General features: G+C 51.7%; 1 protein-coding gene across 1 annotated transcript in view; it reads right to left on the bottom strand.

Annotated features, from left to right (window-relative positions):
* The window catches only part of LOC100121654 (zinc finger protein ush), an 88269-nt gene extending 74067 nt beyond the window's left edge, over nucleotides 1–14202 (bottom strand). Inside the window, exon 1 of the mRNA XM_001605214.5 lies at nucleotides 13741–14202. Within this exon, the coding sequence (XP_001605264.2) occupies nucleotides 13741–13780 (40 nt within the window). The 5' untranslated portion in view covers nucleotides 13781–14202. The remainder of the gene's footprint in view (nucleotides 1–13740) is intronic.
* Nucleotides 14203–14284: the final 82 nt, after the last annotated feature.

The raw sequence follows: 14284 nt of genomic DNA, 5'->3' as shown, positions 1-14284 counted from the left end.
GCGATCGTATAGCATGCATACAATCTCTCTCTCTCTCTCTCTCTTTCTCTCTCTCTCTCTTGTTGACGAATATAGCCGAGAAAATAAAGACGTCCGCCTGGTAACAGCCGCCGCCGTGCGGATTTAGCGAGTGGGTGGAGGTGTAGAGAAAGAGATGTAGAATCTCTTATGCCCCTACTCGCGAGAGCGCAGCCACTGGCAGGTGCGGAGAGAGAGAGAGAGAGAGAGAGAGAGAGAGAGAGAGAGAGAGCCGAGCGGCGAATCTCGCATACCTGCGCGCGAGAGAGAGAGAGAGAGAGAGAGAGAGAGAGCCTAAACAAATGATCAGCTTACACCGATAACGCTGTGTATAGCAGAGAGAGGGATACTAAAAACCGCGCCGCCGCGAGAGATTATGGAATTGCGAGTTTGAAATTCGCCAGCTCGTTCGCGGTATTTCAGCGACGCTTAGGAATTTTTCGTAAATCGGCGCCGATTTACTCCCTTTTCATTGGATATAGTCATCCCCATCTTATAATTGTATGCGCTCGTATGCATCTCTCTTATTATATTGTATTTTTTGATTAATCGCTCGCGCTCGGACTGCAGTCCGTATTTGTTGTGGCTCGAGCAGACTGCAGCAACGATACGGATACGAAGAAATCTGCGCTGGACGCCCGATAACGCGAGGAATTTCGAAAGCGCAATTTTCGCCGATCATCAGGAGAATGAGACACTTCTTATTTATACCCTCTTTCGCATTCGATGAAAGATTTATGTATAAACAAATCCGGCCCTTATCTTCCCGGCAGATATAGACTCGCGAGAGAAATAAAAACAGCTTTTCGCGCAGCGACAATTAGCTCGCGCTTCGAAGCGTCGATCGTGTTTCAATCCGCAACTATACACAAAACGGGGCTCGGCGTGCGAGAGACATCAGTCAGCGGCAGCCAGGCGAAAATCAATTAAAACACTCGAACGAGCCCCATCTGCGCGAGATGCATCAATTCCGCGCTGGCTCGAGAGTGAAAACTGCGGTGTATGAAAAAAAAACGAGAAAAATAGAGACAATACACCACACGCGCCATCAGCGGTATTCCCGAAGCGGCAAAAATCGTGCGCGCACGCAGTCGGCCTCTCTCTCTCTCACCTGACGAATCTACTCTCCCCCCCCCCCGTCTCTCGCTCGGGCGTGAATTAACACCTCTCCCGCAGAATCAGATATCTCGACGGCGGCCGCGACGAGGTGCTGCATGGGGGCGCGAAAGAGGATATGGAACGCGAGCGAGCTGGGAGAATCGAGAGGGCCAGATTATAATTGGCGGCTGCTGATTTTCAGATCTCGTTCGCTCTTGCTCTACGTCGCTCGCGCGCTCTATCTTTCGCACCATCTCGGCGTGTTTTCGTCGGGCGAGGCGCTCTGGAAATTACAAGCCCAGAGATAGGCTCGATCCGATGCATGAAATGCGAACAGGACCGCATAGACTTTTGCTTTCTTTTCAGTCCGTATAGCCGATCGCGTTATAATTATACGGACGTGAAAAACGTTCTACGGTCTGCGACGCATATTCGCTGGACACGAGATAGCGCGCGGTATCCGTCGCGCATCTTTTCCCGGTAAATTAAGAGCGCGCGGATCGGGTTCCCGATGCAGCGACACGAGTTACACGTACGATGCGCGATCCGCGTCCTTCGGGCCTTATCAGCCGCGTCGGAGTGGAGATAGAGAGAAACTGATATGCCGATAAGCGCAGCAGCGAGCTCGGAGTCTACTCTATTGGCCGCAGATTGCGGAAGTCCCGGCCAATGACGAGACGACCTTCTTAACGAGGCGGAAACTAGATAAGCGCGGCCGTGTAGCCGCGCCAGGAGCTTCTTTATCGCGCATAAGGACGCGCGACGAGGCGATATCCGCCGCTGCCGGCGTGTGAGAATGAATTTTGCCGACGATTTGTGCGAAAGCGTGAGCGGCTCAAGCCGCTCTATGTACACTTCGTGCGCCGAAGACTACGCGCCACCTAGCTTTGGATACTCAGAAACTACCGGACTACGAATAATTCCTGGCGCGATCGTAAAATTGAGTTTTCCGTTCTGGACGCACGGCTGCTTCGAGCTGGTATTATTTAAATAAAAACGAAGAAAAAAAAAAAGAGAAATCACCTCAACGGCCACACGCACTTGCGGTATAAGCAGAATGAGAGCGTAGCAGCGCGCGATGACAAAGAAAGGCTCGTTTTCACCTGCGCAAAAGTGTCTTACTTATCCGTCGCACACACACAGACACACAGTCCTCGTCTCTCTGCTGCAGGAGGCAGGAAACTCGACGACTAGCCGTCGTGTAAACGAGCGCGCGCGACTAGAAAGTGGCTTTGTGCGCCGCCGCCTTCGCCGTTGGAAATTCGCGGACGGCAGATCCCGCCGCCCCGTTGATAAGCTGACATTAGCGACCCGCATGGCGATAGCGCGAAGCGAGCAGGGGCTTCCCGATAAGCCGCCCGCCGACGACGAGCCCTGTCCTCCTGGCTCATGCTCTCTCCGTATCCTCTCTCTCCTTTGCTCCGCGGCCTTGGTTCGAAATTTCGAGAGAAAAAAATCGATCGAATTCTTCTTCGAATCGAATGACGGATAAGAGGCAAGGTAGCGTTGGCACACTTTAAAACTCTCCTGTGCGCATATGCGGCACAGATGCGGAGAGAGAGAGACGCGACAGTAGACGCACGGGAGACAAACGGACGGACGACAGCGCTCGCAAGTTTTAGAAACACGCACACGACGTGCGGGCGCAATCGTCGTTTCACTCTCTCTCTCTCTCTCTCGCGGAGGACAGGTGTTAAGTCTGGTTCCGAGCAGCTTTATCTCCGGCCGTACACGCGGTATCGCCATCGTCGCTCTGCTGTCGCTTATATTCTCCTGCGCTGCGCGATCGCGACGGAAATGAGTGAAACTTGTATACGCTATACTCGCCATCGGGCCCGTATAATAAACTCGCACTCGTTATCTACGGAAAAAAAAATTCTAGTCCGTCTAAAGGGGACTGATAATTAGCGCTTGTGTGTATGTTGACGAGCGTTTGAGATCCCATGGCGTGTAATACGCGCGTCGTCGTTGCAACAAACAAATCCGGCGAGCTGCGGTATCTTGTAATAAATTTTCCCCGCAGCGGTTTTCAGAGCCGTCCTCCGAGAGAGATAATTCTCGGCATCTCTTGCAAACAATTTCGAACTATCGGCTTTATTCCCGACAATCAGCGCAGCCGATGCGTTGCATATACCCGCGTGCAGGCGAAAAGAGCGAGAAAGAGAGAAGCCAGTGCCGTTGGCTTGTAAACAAACTGTCCGTGCCTCACTCTCTCTCTCTCTCTCTCTCACACACACTCTTAGCGCGACGTAATCAATCAGTATCGGCCGCATGCACCGATAGCAGGCGGCACCGCAGCAGCAGCGATGATCTTGCTTGCCCCCCGAGAGTGTGCGGTATTGTTTTCTCGACGAAAAACTTGTTTGCATCGATTTTTTTCCCTTCCCTCTTACACACAAAGAGCGCCGTTACTTTATTTTATTTAAAGCGCGGGACTAGATACTGATAAGCGCGGCTGATGCATCGACGATTCCGGAAAAAGCTTTATTGTGCAGCGCGTCAGACCACGCGACTCAGGCCACTTTCAGTGAGAGAGAAAAAACAATACGGGGGACAGAAGGAGGCATAATTTCGCACAGGCGGCAGGCTCGACGATCTCGAACGGATCTAAGAGATCGATCGCGATTGCGAAAAAACGCGCTGTGCGAGCGGTCAAAGAGCCTTTTCGCCGAATCGATCGGCCCCCGATAATGCAAATAACCGATGAGAAAGGGGACCGAGAGAGAGAGAGAGAGAGAGACTCGAGAGAGCAACGTCTATCTTTCCATCGCGGGAGGAAGTGCAGCCCATAAAACATACGCGCCTCCATCATGTGCGCGCGATAAGTCGTCGCGCGCGATGTGTGTACACGCTTTCGCCGGCTCTCGGAACTTCGGACTCTCTGCGCAGCCAGTCGTCTGCGTTCGCACGGCCTTTTATTTGCTCCTTTCAGCCCCCCCTGTGCCGTACGTATTCAATGCGAATACTGTTCCCGGTAATCTTTCTCAATATAGCGATCGTTGTTATTAATTGTACTCGTCGATCGAAGCTTATGCCATCGCGATAGCCGTCCGAAATTTTCCGCGCTTAACGACAGTTTAAAGAGCCCGGGGAAAAAGCCAAAGTCGCGGCGGGCAAGTGCAGCGCGTATAGTTGCATCCGAACGCCCACCTGTTGACGCGCTCGCGCCGCCGACATCAGAGAGCGAGAGAGTCGAGTTACGAGAGAGCCTCGGCAATCGAGGGGTGGATATAATCGAGACCGTTGGCCCGTGTGCGAGTCATTCTTTTTACGGATGTACGGCTCGTAGTTTTTGCGTTTCTCATCGGCGATTACTCGGAAATTCTTCGACTCCTCGTCGGCGTATACGCAGATAATGAAGTCGTGCGCGGCTGCGGTAGTCGGATCCAGTACTTTATTGACGATTAACATACAAGCCATAGCTCAGCGATCTAATCTGCGCCGTTCGAAATTTATACGAGTGAAGTTGAGCGATACTTTGTTGCGTCCGATCTTAGTGCCGGGAGAATACACTCGAACGTCTTCGAAATAACGATATAGCGAGATTCAATTAGCTCGGTATGCGCGCCGATATCGCACGCAGAATTCACACACATACAGCGCTTCCAAACTAGATGCATAAATAATATTCCATTAAATCTGATCATCCGAACATCTGTCGGGCCGTTCTCTCTCTCTCTCTCTTCCACCTTATCGCAAACCCCAGCTGGTTAGAACTCTCTCGCGCAGAGAGAAGGGCCAAGAAGCGTGCAGTCTCACGGGGCGGCTCCGGCAGATAAGAATTGACGATTCCATTTGTAGGCGCGCGCATCGCATAAATTTCCCTCCGCGAAAAAGCTCGCGCCCCACGGGGCCAGCAGCAGCTAAGCGAAAAGAAGCTGCTGCAGCGAGCAATAATTCGCTGGGCCGAAGATTAAAGAATTTCCTTATCGAGCCTCGCCGAGAATCTCTCAGGCACGTGTTTTCCCTGTCTCAGACACGGCCGATAATGCGCTGCACACATACTCTCGCGGCTGTGTGTATAGCTGCAGAGACACGGAGAAATTGTGCGTTTGGCGGCGCGGCGGCGGCACTCGGAGGAGATCCTTGCACTTTGCCTTTCTATCGCGTCCCGTCTATCTCTCTCTCTCTCTCTCTCTCGGCGTCTCGCTCGCTCGAGAGAGCTCTCTTCTGTGCGCAGATAGCGCAGAGCGGCGGCCGATACCCTCGGCGGTGATCTCTCTGGGACAAGACAACAATGCAATCGTCCCGGACGCTCGATCGCCACCCGTTATTACACTCGCTTTCGCGTGTGGAAAACATTGAGCTAACGATCTTCTCAATATCGCTCAACTTTTTTTATACTCTCCTCGCTTCGATAGACGACGAGATTACCAGTCGCTTTTGCCGATTTCGCGGAGATGAGGAGGAGCTTCTCGCGTATACAAGCTGTCGTTGCAAGTTACGGCCGTTCGATACTCGACGCTTTCACGTCGGAATAATTGAAAACTAGAAAACAAAATGCCGATCTCCGCTCGGATAGCGGAGCCCGATGCGTAATGACGGTGATAATAAACGCAGAGCGCCTATAGCGATCGTCTCCATAAAACTTTATCGCCCGGGCATAAAGATTTTATTGAAGACGAAAAATCTCTCTCGAAATCCTTTTAGCGCACTTTCGATGCACTACTACGCAGAGCTTTTTTGCTTTGTGCAAGAGAGAGAAAGCGGCGGGGCTACCGTAGATAGGCGATATCAGTGATGGTGTGTCGGACGGCGATAGCGGTAACGAGCGCCAAGAGGAAAGTTACCATCGGGCGAATAACCGCGAAGAAGAAGCCGGAGAAGAAGAGCTAGCCGCGGAACGAGAGAGAGAAAAAGGTGCCATCCCTCAGCTCGGGCTTGCGGCTCGTCCTGAGATTTACCACTCGGCAATTAGGACGTTCGAGGCCGATAGTACCAACAGCGAGAGAGAAGAAAGAAATTAGTTTAGACCCGATGGCTATCGGGATTGTTATGAGCGACGAGCGAAATTCAATCGCGGAGCCTCTCGATAATAGCGGATAGAGAGAAAATACAAGTAGTAGGCATATAAGGGGAGGCTTGAAAATTCCACCGAGCGATCATCGGCAGAGATATCGAAATGTTTTCAGCAGATGGAATTTTTCAAGTCATGTGACGCGCGCAGCCTATACGCGTATATAACACAGTAGAGAGAGACGAGTCGTGCTGGACGTGTATCAGCAGCCAGTGCACATGAGCTCGCCGCCGATAAGCCGAGCCAATCGAAACGAAATATAATGAAGCGAGAGATAAGGACTGATAGATAGCAGCGCCGATGAGTCGGCCCGCTCGCGCAGTGTAAGCTATTCTTAAAAGCCTCGTCGCGCACAGTGTAATTATTTTTGCGCTTCGCTCCGCGCTCCATATGCGCACAGCTGGTCGCAGATAAAAAAGCTATCGTCCGAATATCAACTCCGAGCAACAAAGCGACGGGGATGTATAGAGAAAGAGTAGGGCCGTGTATTATCCGGCTGCGCTCAAAGATAGCAGTGCAGCGCGGCAAGAAGAATGCTCGCAATGCTGTAATTTCACTGTTTGATCTCTCCTCATCTCTATGCGCGCGCAGGCTTGTGTCCGAGTGGGCCGTTTCATATATATGAAGTGTGTCCGTGTGCGAGGGACTAGGGTCGAGATAAAATTTGAGTCGGAGAGGAAGGAGAGAGAGAGAGAGAGAGAGAGAGAGAAAGAAAGAAAGATGGGAAGACAAAGCGATTACTCGAAGGAGCTGGAGAGAGTTTTATTTTACCCGCATTATTATTCCGTTGGAGATCGCGCGCTGATCCGTTCGGCTCCTTCTTCTCCTTTTGCAGCAGCGCGGAGGTAAACTCTCCTCGCTTGCGGACTGTGTCTCTGCCGCCGCCGCCGCCGCCGCTTATTTATGGATGGATTCTCTTTTAACTTTCGCTACATGGAGGGAGAAAAAAAGACACACATAGCTTTTATCCGAGATGCTTATCGGCGAATTTTTCCTTAATACACCCTCGAATTAATACAGCCTCAAAAGGAATACTCCATAAAGACGCATAGCACTGCACAGTATATATAGTACAGTCGGAAAAAGAGAAGGGTGGTCACGTGAGAGCTCGGCGTCGGAGACACACACACACACACACACACGTACACACACACACACGCGCGGGACTCGAGACAAGAGAGAAAGCAGCAGCCACCCCAGACGATGCGAGGGCTGATAGCGAGCGCGGCAGCCCCGGCTCTATCTCGCTTTCGCGCGCTGATAAGGCTACTTCCGTCCGCCCGCCTTGTAACCTATCCCCACCCCCACCCCCCTCTCACTCGCACCCGACCTTCGCTGTATGGCGAGCGAGCGCGACGTCTCTCTGTTATACTGACTTTTCGCGATTATCTTATACACACGCTGAGCGGGTGCGGGAGAGGGGGGACAACTCCTTCAGCCCCTCGCGCGCTATGTTTCCGCGTGTGTGTTATATCTGCGGTTCCTCTGACCATCGGGGCATTGACACCTGCTGCTGCTGCTGAATTTTCCGAGGCTGTTTAACGAGAGAAGATGGACTATCTGTATAGAGCGTTTATTGTAAAACGCGCGCGGCGATCGCGGCACAGAGAGGGCCTGCACCGAGCGCCGCAGAAGGCAAGACAGTAGTCCTCTGTATACCCTCTCCCTCTTTCTCTTTCGTGAGATGCGCGATAGATAAGAACTCGCGAGTGTGTGTGTGTGTGTGTGTGTGTATCGACTCTCTCTCTCTCTCTCTCTCTCTCTCGAGAAAGGAGAGCTCTACTCCTTAAAACTCGTTCCATATCCCCGAGTACAGCAGCGCAGCGGTTCTTTACCTTATCCACGCGACTTATACGTCTTCTGCTTACTCGCCATTGTCTGCAAGCCCTGCGGTGTGTATTTTACTCAATCGTGCACTAATAATAATACTCGAATGTGACGCACATTTTTTTCTCTGACATAACGGGCGCATCGAAGTATACACAAGAGCTGCGCACGTGGGTGGTGTCAGTGACGAGAGACATTCGAGAAGGACCGCGGCTCGTTCCGGCCTCTTATCTGTGTATCTGCCGCTTCGCCAGCGCGGCTCTGTGTGTGTGTGTGTGTGTTCTCTCTTGCATACCCGACGCGCGTACGTCATGTATATCGACGTATACGCTGCTGATGGGCCGCGACTAGTTTGCGAATTGCAAACTTCGTTTCTTGCGCGTACACGGCGCGATGATCCATTGACGCTTGGAATGCCTGCGTATTGAAACGTGCGTTTCATATATGCCTGTAGCGCGATGCACGTGCGAGCGCTGGGAGAGATGTGTATTCCTCGGGTGTTCGGCGTATCGGAGAATCTCAGGGCGCGAAAAATTCAATACGTGCAAGCTCTTTTCCGCCTACATACGCTGACTTAAAAAATTGAAAATTCACCTATCGCCGTATTACGTATGTAAACATAACTTGCGTAGACGCGAAATTTTGAAAAATTCTCTCTGTAGAGCGTAGAACTGGAAGAGGAAGAATATCGACGAGTATAGCTCTCTTTGCGCTTTAAAGATGCACCGGGGAGAGAGGAAAAGCTCTGACGGTGCGTGCGCGGCTCTTTTCTGGAAAATCCTATGCAAACATCGCCCGACGATACGAGCCGATAAGCTCTCGAGCTTCTGTGTTTTATCTCTCGGCCGCTCGAGAGGCGCTTTTTGTTCTCGGCGGCGGCGGCGGCGGCGGCCCCTCGCGACGACTTTACAATATCTTGTTTAGTCGAACAAATATACGTTATTCAGCAGAGCACTGCAGGCACGCGACGAAGACGAGAAAAGTTTCTTGGACTGTCATCGCTCGTTTGCGTGCGTTTGCTTCGTAAACATAGACACGAGCTTCATTTTCTCGCTGACTCTTCTCCCGCAGAATCGTCGATCGTAGAGAGAGAGAGAGAGAGAGAGAGAGAGAGAGAGAGAGAGAGAGAGAGAGAGAGAGAGGAAACAGTACGTGCTTACGGGCAGCGGCAGCACGTGTAAATCGGCGATAGCACACAGGCAGAGTCTTTAATTTCCGATTATCTCTCCGAGTCTCACTCGTGGAATTCGGAGCGGCGGCGGGAGTCTGCCCGAAAATGGCCAGGGCGCCAGGCTTATCTCCTCGGTCCCCGAGTGTACAGATAAACCCGATCCCGAGACCAGCAGCAGCCGCACACATAAGTATCTATATGCGCATCTCTCACTCTTGAGAGTCGGAGGCCAGTCCCTCTCCCTCTCAGTCTGAGAGAGCTGCTTTCTAGCGTATACACATACGGGGCTAATCTGCCTATTATCTCGTGCTTCTTCTCCTCTTTTTATCCCACTCTTTATCCTCCCCAGTCTGGAGCCTGTGCTGTATTCACGCCAGACGAAGCTCGGATAAATCAGGCTTCTGTGCGCTAGCTGTCGGCTCACGCCGCGGACGATTTTCTAAATTTTCGCTCGAAAGCCTACTATACTTCTTACAATCGTATAGAGAGAGTATCGTTCTCTAGTCGAAAAACAAGGACGGATAACGATACGAATCTCGGCGCGTCTTACGCAAGCGTATAGTCTTCGTCTCTTCATCAGCTTCTTCCCACCAAAATCAAGTGCGGCGCGTTATCCGACTCGAGCGAACAATGCGATGCTGACGGCCAGATGAGCCAAAAATACGGACCTCGAGGCTTATTCTCGGACACGCGCGTATATACTTGCGCCCACCTTGTGTATCTCCATCGATCTCGAGATCAATTATCCTCATTAGCCTCGTTTAGTTTTGGCTCGATCGAGGCCGATCCGAATTAACCGACGCTGAGGTATATATTCTCAAGCTCTCGCTCGCGCAAACGCACGTGTACAGCTGGATACGAAAAGATCGGTATCCTCCTCTCTCGATTGCTGCTGCTCATCAACGCCGCGTCATCAAACGCGTGCTTTTCGAGCAACAACAACAGCGTGCGCGAGAGTTAAAATCTGCGTCGCGTATCGGCTCGCTATCGGCTCATTACGCTAATATTCACTCGAAATGCCGCTCGGCCGATACGCTATCTCGATCGTGCAACCAGCCCGTTTCAGCCTTTTTGCGGGCGCGAGGGCCTGCATAGTGTTCGCTGCCCCCTGTAAACCCTGCACTCCACTGTGTGAATATAGTCCGCCGCGTCGTTCTGATCCCGTATTCGGGCACCTCTCTTTTCATTCCTCCTCCTCGTCGGCAGGCGTCGATTCGACAAATGCGCTCGGCTTTGCCGCATAATTACGCATGAAAACGCACACCAACAATTTGCACCGCGCTCGCTCGCGTAAAACAGCGGATAAAGCGAGAGCAGCCTCACACGGCGAACAAAGAAAATCCACGAGTAGCGAGAGAGCGAGAGAGCTACCGATAGAAGGGAGAGAATCGGCTGTAGCAGCAAGAAGAAGAGGAAGAAACGGGTATACAAGAAGGAGAGAAGAGAGCGAGTGTAGAGACACCATTCCGGCGATGCCAGGACCGTGTCGCGGCAAGCTGGAGTGACACCACAATGCGCTGTAGCAATTTGTAGGCTCGCCCTTCGCTCGCTCGCTCTCCCCTTTTTGCTTCTTCTCTCCTCCACCGCCGCCGCCGATCGCTGTGTGTGTGTGTGTGTGTGTATTTATGAGACCGACTCTTATCTCCGGCTAATAAATTCCCTCTCTTTCGCCGCTCTAATTGCGAGGTGAACACTTTTTTCACCATCCGCCTCGATGACGAGTAATTGTAGCCGCTCCTGTGTGTCATATCCGCGCTATACCGAGCGAGAAGAGCTGCTAACTAGGCGAGTATGTATAGAGAGATCGCAACCGGTCGATAGTAGAACGCACACACACACACACGGGCGCCGAATCCGGAATAAGTGACCGGCGCGAGATAAGGGACCCTTTCCTTTCGCGTCACCGAGACAGAGAAGAGCGGGCCCACCGCCGCTTTCTGTGCATACTTTGTATGTATACCTTTTCTTGCTCCGCGCGTATGTGTGTGTGCGCGCGCGCGCGCCGATCGACACTGATACCGGTGCGCGCACGATTTGCGAGGACTTTAGTTTCTTCTCTCTCATTTCGAGATTTGATTCTTTTGTTGTCCAGCTGCCGTGCGCGCAGTGGAGCTTCTTCTTCTTATTCTCATTCCCGGCGATGGAGATTAGCGCGGCGATTTTACAAGGGTTTCAGAGAGTGCAGAGCAGCGTCAGCGTGTAATTGAAGGAATCGGTAAACGAGAGATCCAGTCACGACGCGCCGCTCCGTACACACACACACACGTGCGTTTTACTCGTCACTCTCCGCTCTCGGCCTTCCTCTCCTTTTGCTTTTCACCCTGATTGAGCGCTTCGCGATTCGTGCAGCGCGGGCCAGTGAAATCAGACGGTAAAAACGGTAAATCACCGCACACACGCGCTGACTTAATGAAAGCTGATCGTTGCTACCGAGTTCGTATCCCCTACGTATAATCGGAAAACCTAATGGTGTATGCTTCGATCCAGATTTCTAATGCATATACAAAACGACGGTATCGACACGGCTCATTAATCAACTCGCGCCTATCAAAACACAGAGGAAAAGAAGAAGAAGAAGAAGGCGGGCTGCGGAGATACATCACCTCGTCTTATCAATTGCCGCGTTGCAGCAGAGAGAGGGAGGGGAGGAGTGAAAAAGCGACTACAGACTCCACCTCTATCTTACGCGATGCCGCGCGGCGATATACTGTACGCGTATACGCATTCAATGGGGCATTTTATAAAATCATCGCTTATTAATTTGACGATCGCGACGGGGGTCCTCGCAGCGGGACGCCGTCGTTAAGGGGGCTTTTCTCGCTGCCGCCGCCGCCAAGTGTGTGTAGAGGTGTGTTTATAATATACAAGCTGCCGCCTCGAATCGATTTCTCGCTCCTTTTTTCGAGCAGGGAAAATAGTGCATCGGGTATTTTTATACCGACGATAAGAGCAGTGAGAGAACGGCCCCGCGCGCGATAAGTGCCTTATCGGCGTATATAAGCGAATTTAATATTAACAAGCTCGGAGCATAATGAAGTAGCGGGGCTTTATGGCTTTTTCGCCTCTCGAGATTCGATAATTTTCGAGCTCTCAATCGCCAGCTCTCTCTCTCTCTCTCTCTCACGTGCATTTATTATTAGAGCTCGAAACGTTAAATAAACACTATAACACACGTATGCGCGCGATATCGTGATTTATCCAGGAAGCCGGTGTCTACTCGCGGAAACGATAAGCGCGCAGGCTTTATTGGCTTATTTAACGATCGTCAGAGCGAATGAAAAAAAAAAAAAAAATTCCGCGTGCACACACAACAACGGCCGAATCGAGACATCGGAGACGAGCCTTTATCATCATCGCGCGCGAAATTTTCTCCGACTGCAACGCGATAATCCGTTAATTAACGCGCGAGCTATCGTCCCTTGGAAAGTTCTGTCGCTTGCGCGCGAAACAAAGCTCTCTGCGCGCGCGAGAGAGAGAGAGAGAGAGATAAGAAATTCATATCGCCTTCCCGGCACGCTTGTAGATCTGCCGTCGCCGCCGTCTCCTCTCCACGTGGCGCTCGCGCGAAACTTTTCGCGTGGCTTATCTCGAGCTACAATAAAAGCTCGCCTCTCTCTCTCTCTCTATATACGTTACTACGAAATGGACAGTTTTACGGGCATTTCCTTTTTTACTCTCGCGTATGCATAACAATTTGAGAAACTCGTCCGCCGCCGAAAGCCTCTCTCTCTCTCTCTCTCTCGAAATCGATGGCTAATGGAAACGCGGCTTTACTCTCCGCGGCCGATAAGTCGCTCGCGACTCTTTTTACGAGCTTAATATTTTACGTTTAGTGTGTGTATTGGCTTCATCGATAGCTACTCTCGCGGCGCGCGACGATTGCTTTTTATTTTCCTCCGCAAGAGAGCGAGAGAGATGCACTTACACGCACCGGAGCCGGATCGTTCGGTTATCGGAATTTATCTCGCGGAATATAGCAAGACAATAACTAATATTAATCGACCCGGCCTCTTCTGTCTCATACAAGAAAAAAAAACCGGTTCGACACTGTAGCGCGGAGAGGCAGCTCATTTGAATTTACCCGAAAAGTCCATCGATTGATTAGATTAATTGCTGCGCGAAGGAGCCGTATCGATGGCTCGTATATTATTACGACGACTGCATTAATCGATTATCTCCACCTCTGTCTCTCTTTCTCAAGAGGCTTCACTAATTTCTTTATCTGGCCAAAGTCAAACACACTCGAGCGTTAAACAAACAGATAGTGCACGAGTATATATACTTATGTCGACGAACAATAGCCGCGAGGAGAGGAGCAAACATTGACTGCGATTTGTAAGCAAACAATGTCGCTTTCCGCGTAAAAAACAAACACAAGAGAGGGATTACAGTAGAGCGATTCCGAGAATAGACAGACGCTCTCGCGCGCGGAGTGGTGCACATCTACGCGTGAAAGCAGCGACCACGTGACGCGTCAACCCCGAATATAGTCAGCTGACGGACGCGCCGCGCGGCGCATCGCACACCGGCTTTTCGGCGATACAGCTCGGAGATACGAAGAATTAGAGGGAAAAGAGCTCGCATTGGTACATGAAATATCGTCACTCACGTTTCAGTGGTTTCGGGTTGCTCTGCTTGCGGCGTGACATCCTCTGCTCCTCTCAGCAGCAGCCATCACCAGCGGGACATCAGCAACGGCGACATGTCCGCGATTTCCTTGTGCAGCGGACTCGAACCTCGCTCTTCCACAGGCTCGAGCGTGTAACGGGCGAAAAGTAAACACAGCAGACTAGCACGTTTACAGGAGACAGACAAAAAAAAAAACGAGGATAACCGGCTGCAGACCTCAGAGTTATGCACAGATTCTCCTCGTCGACATCACAGGTACGTTATTCGACCGGGCACACCGAGTTGTTCCTCGCGAGCGCAGCGCGGATATACTTGTAAGATCGCGAGAGAGAAGAAGACGAGGCGCAAGAGTACCGGTTGCAGTGCAGCAGAAGCTCTTGAAACGCGCACACGGCACACCTCGTCACTCGGCCGCTGTCAGCGGGCAACTAAACAAACGCGCGCCTCTACTGCCAAACAACCCCCACCAAGGCCGCCGCTGCCGCAGCCAGAGCGCGCGCGAGAGAGAGAGAGAGAGAGAGAGA

This window comes from Nasonia vitripennis, chromosome 4 (genome assembly GCF_009193385.2).
Source record: "Nasonia vitripennis strain AsymCx chromosome 4, Nvit_psr_1.1, whole genome shotgun sequence".
Lineage (NCBI taxonomy): Eukaryota > Metazoa > Arthropoda > Insecta > Hymenoptera > Pteromalidae > Nasonia > Nasonia vitripennis.
The sequence above is the reverse complement of the archived record's forward strand: the minus strand, read 5'-3'. Positions and strand labels throughout refer to the sequence as shown.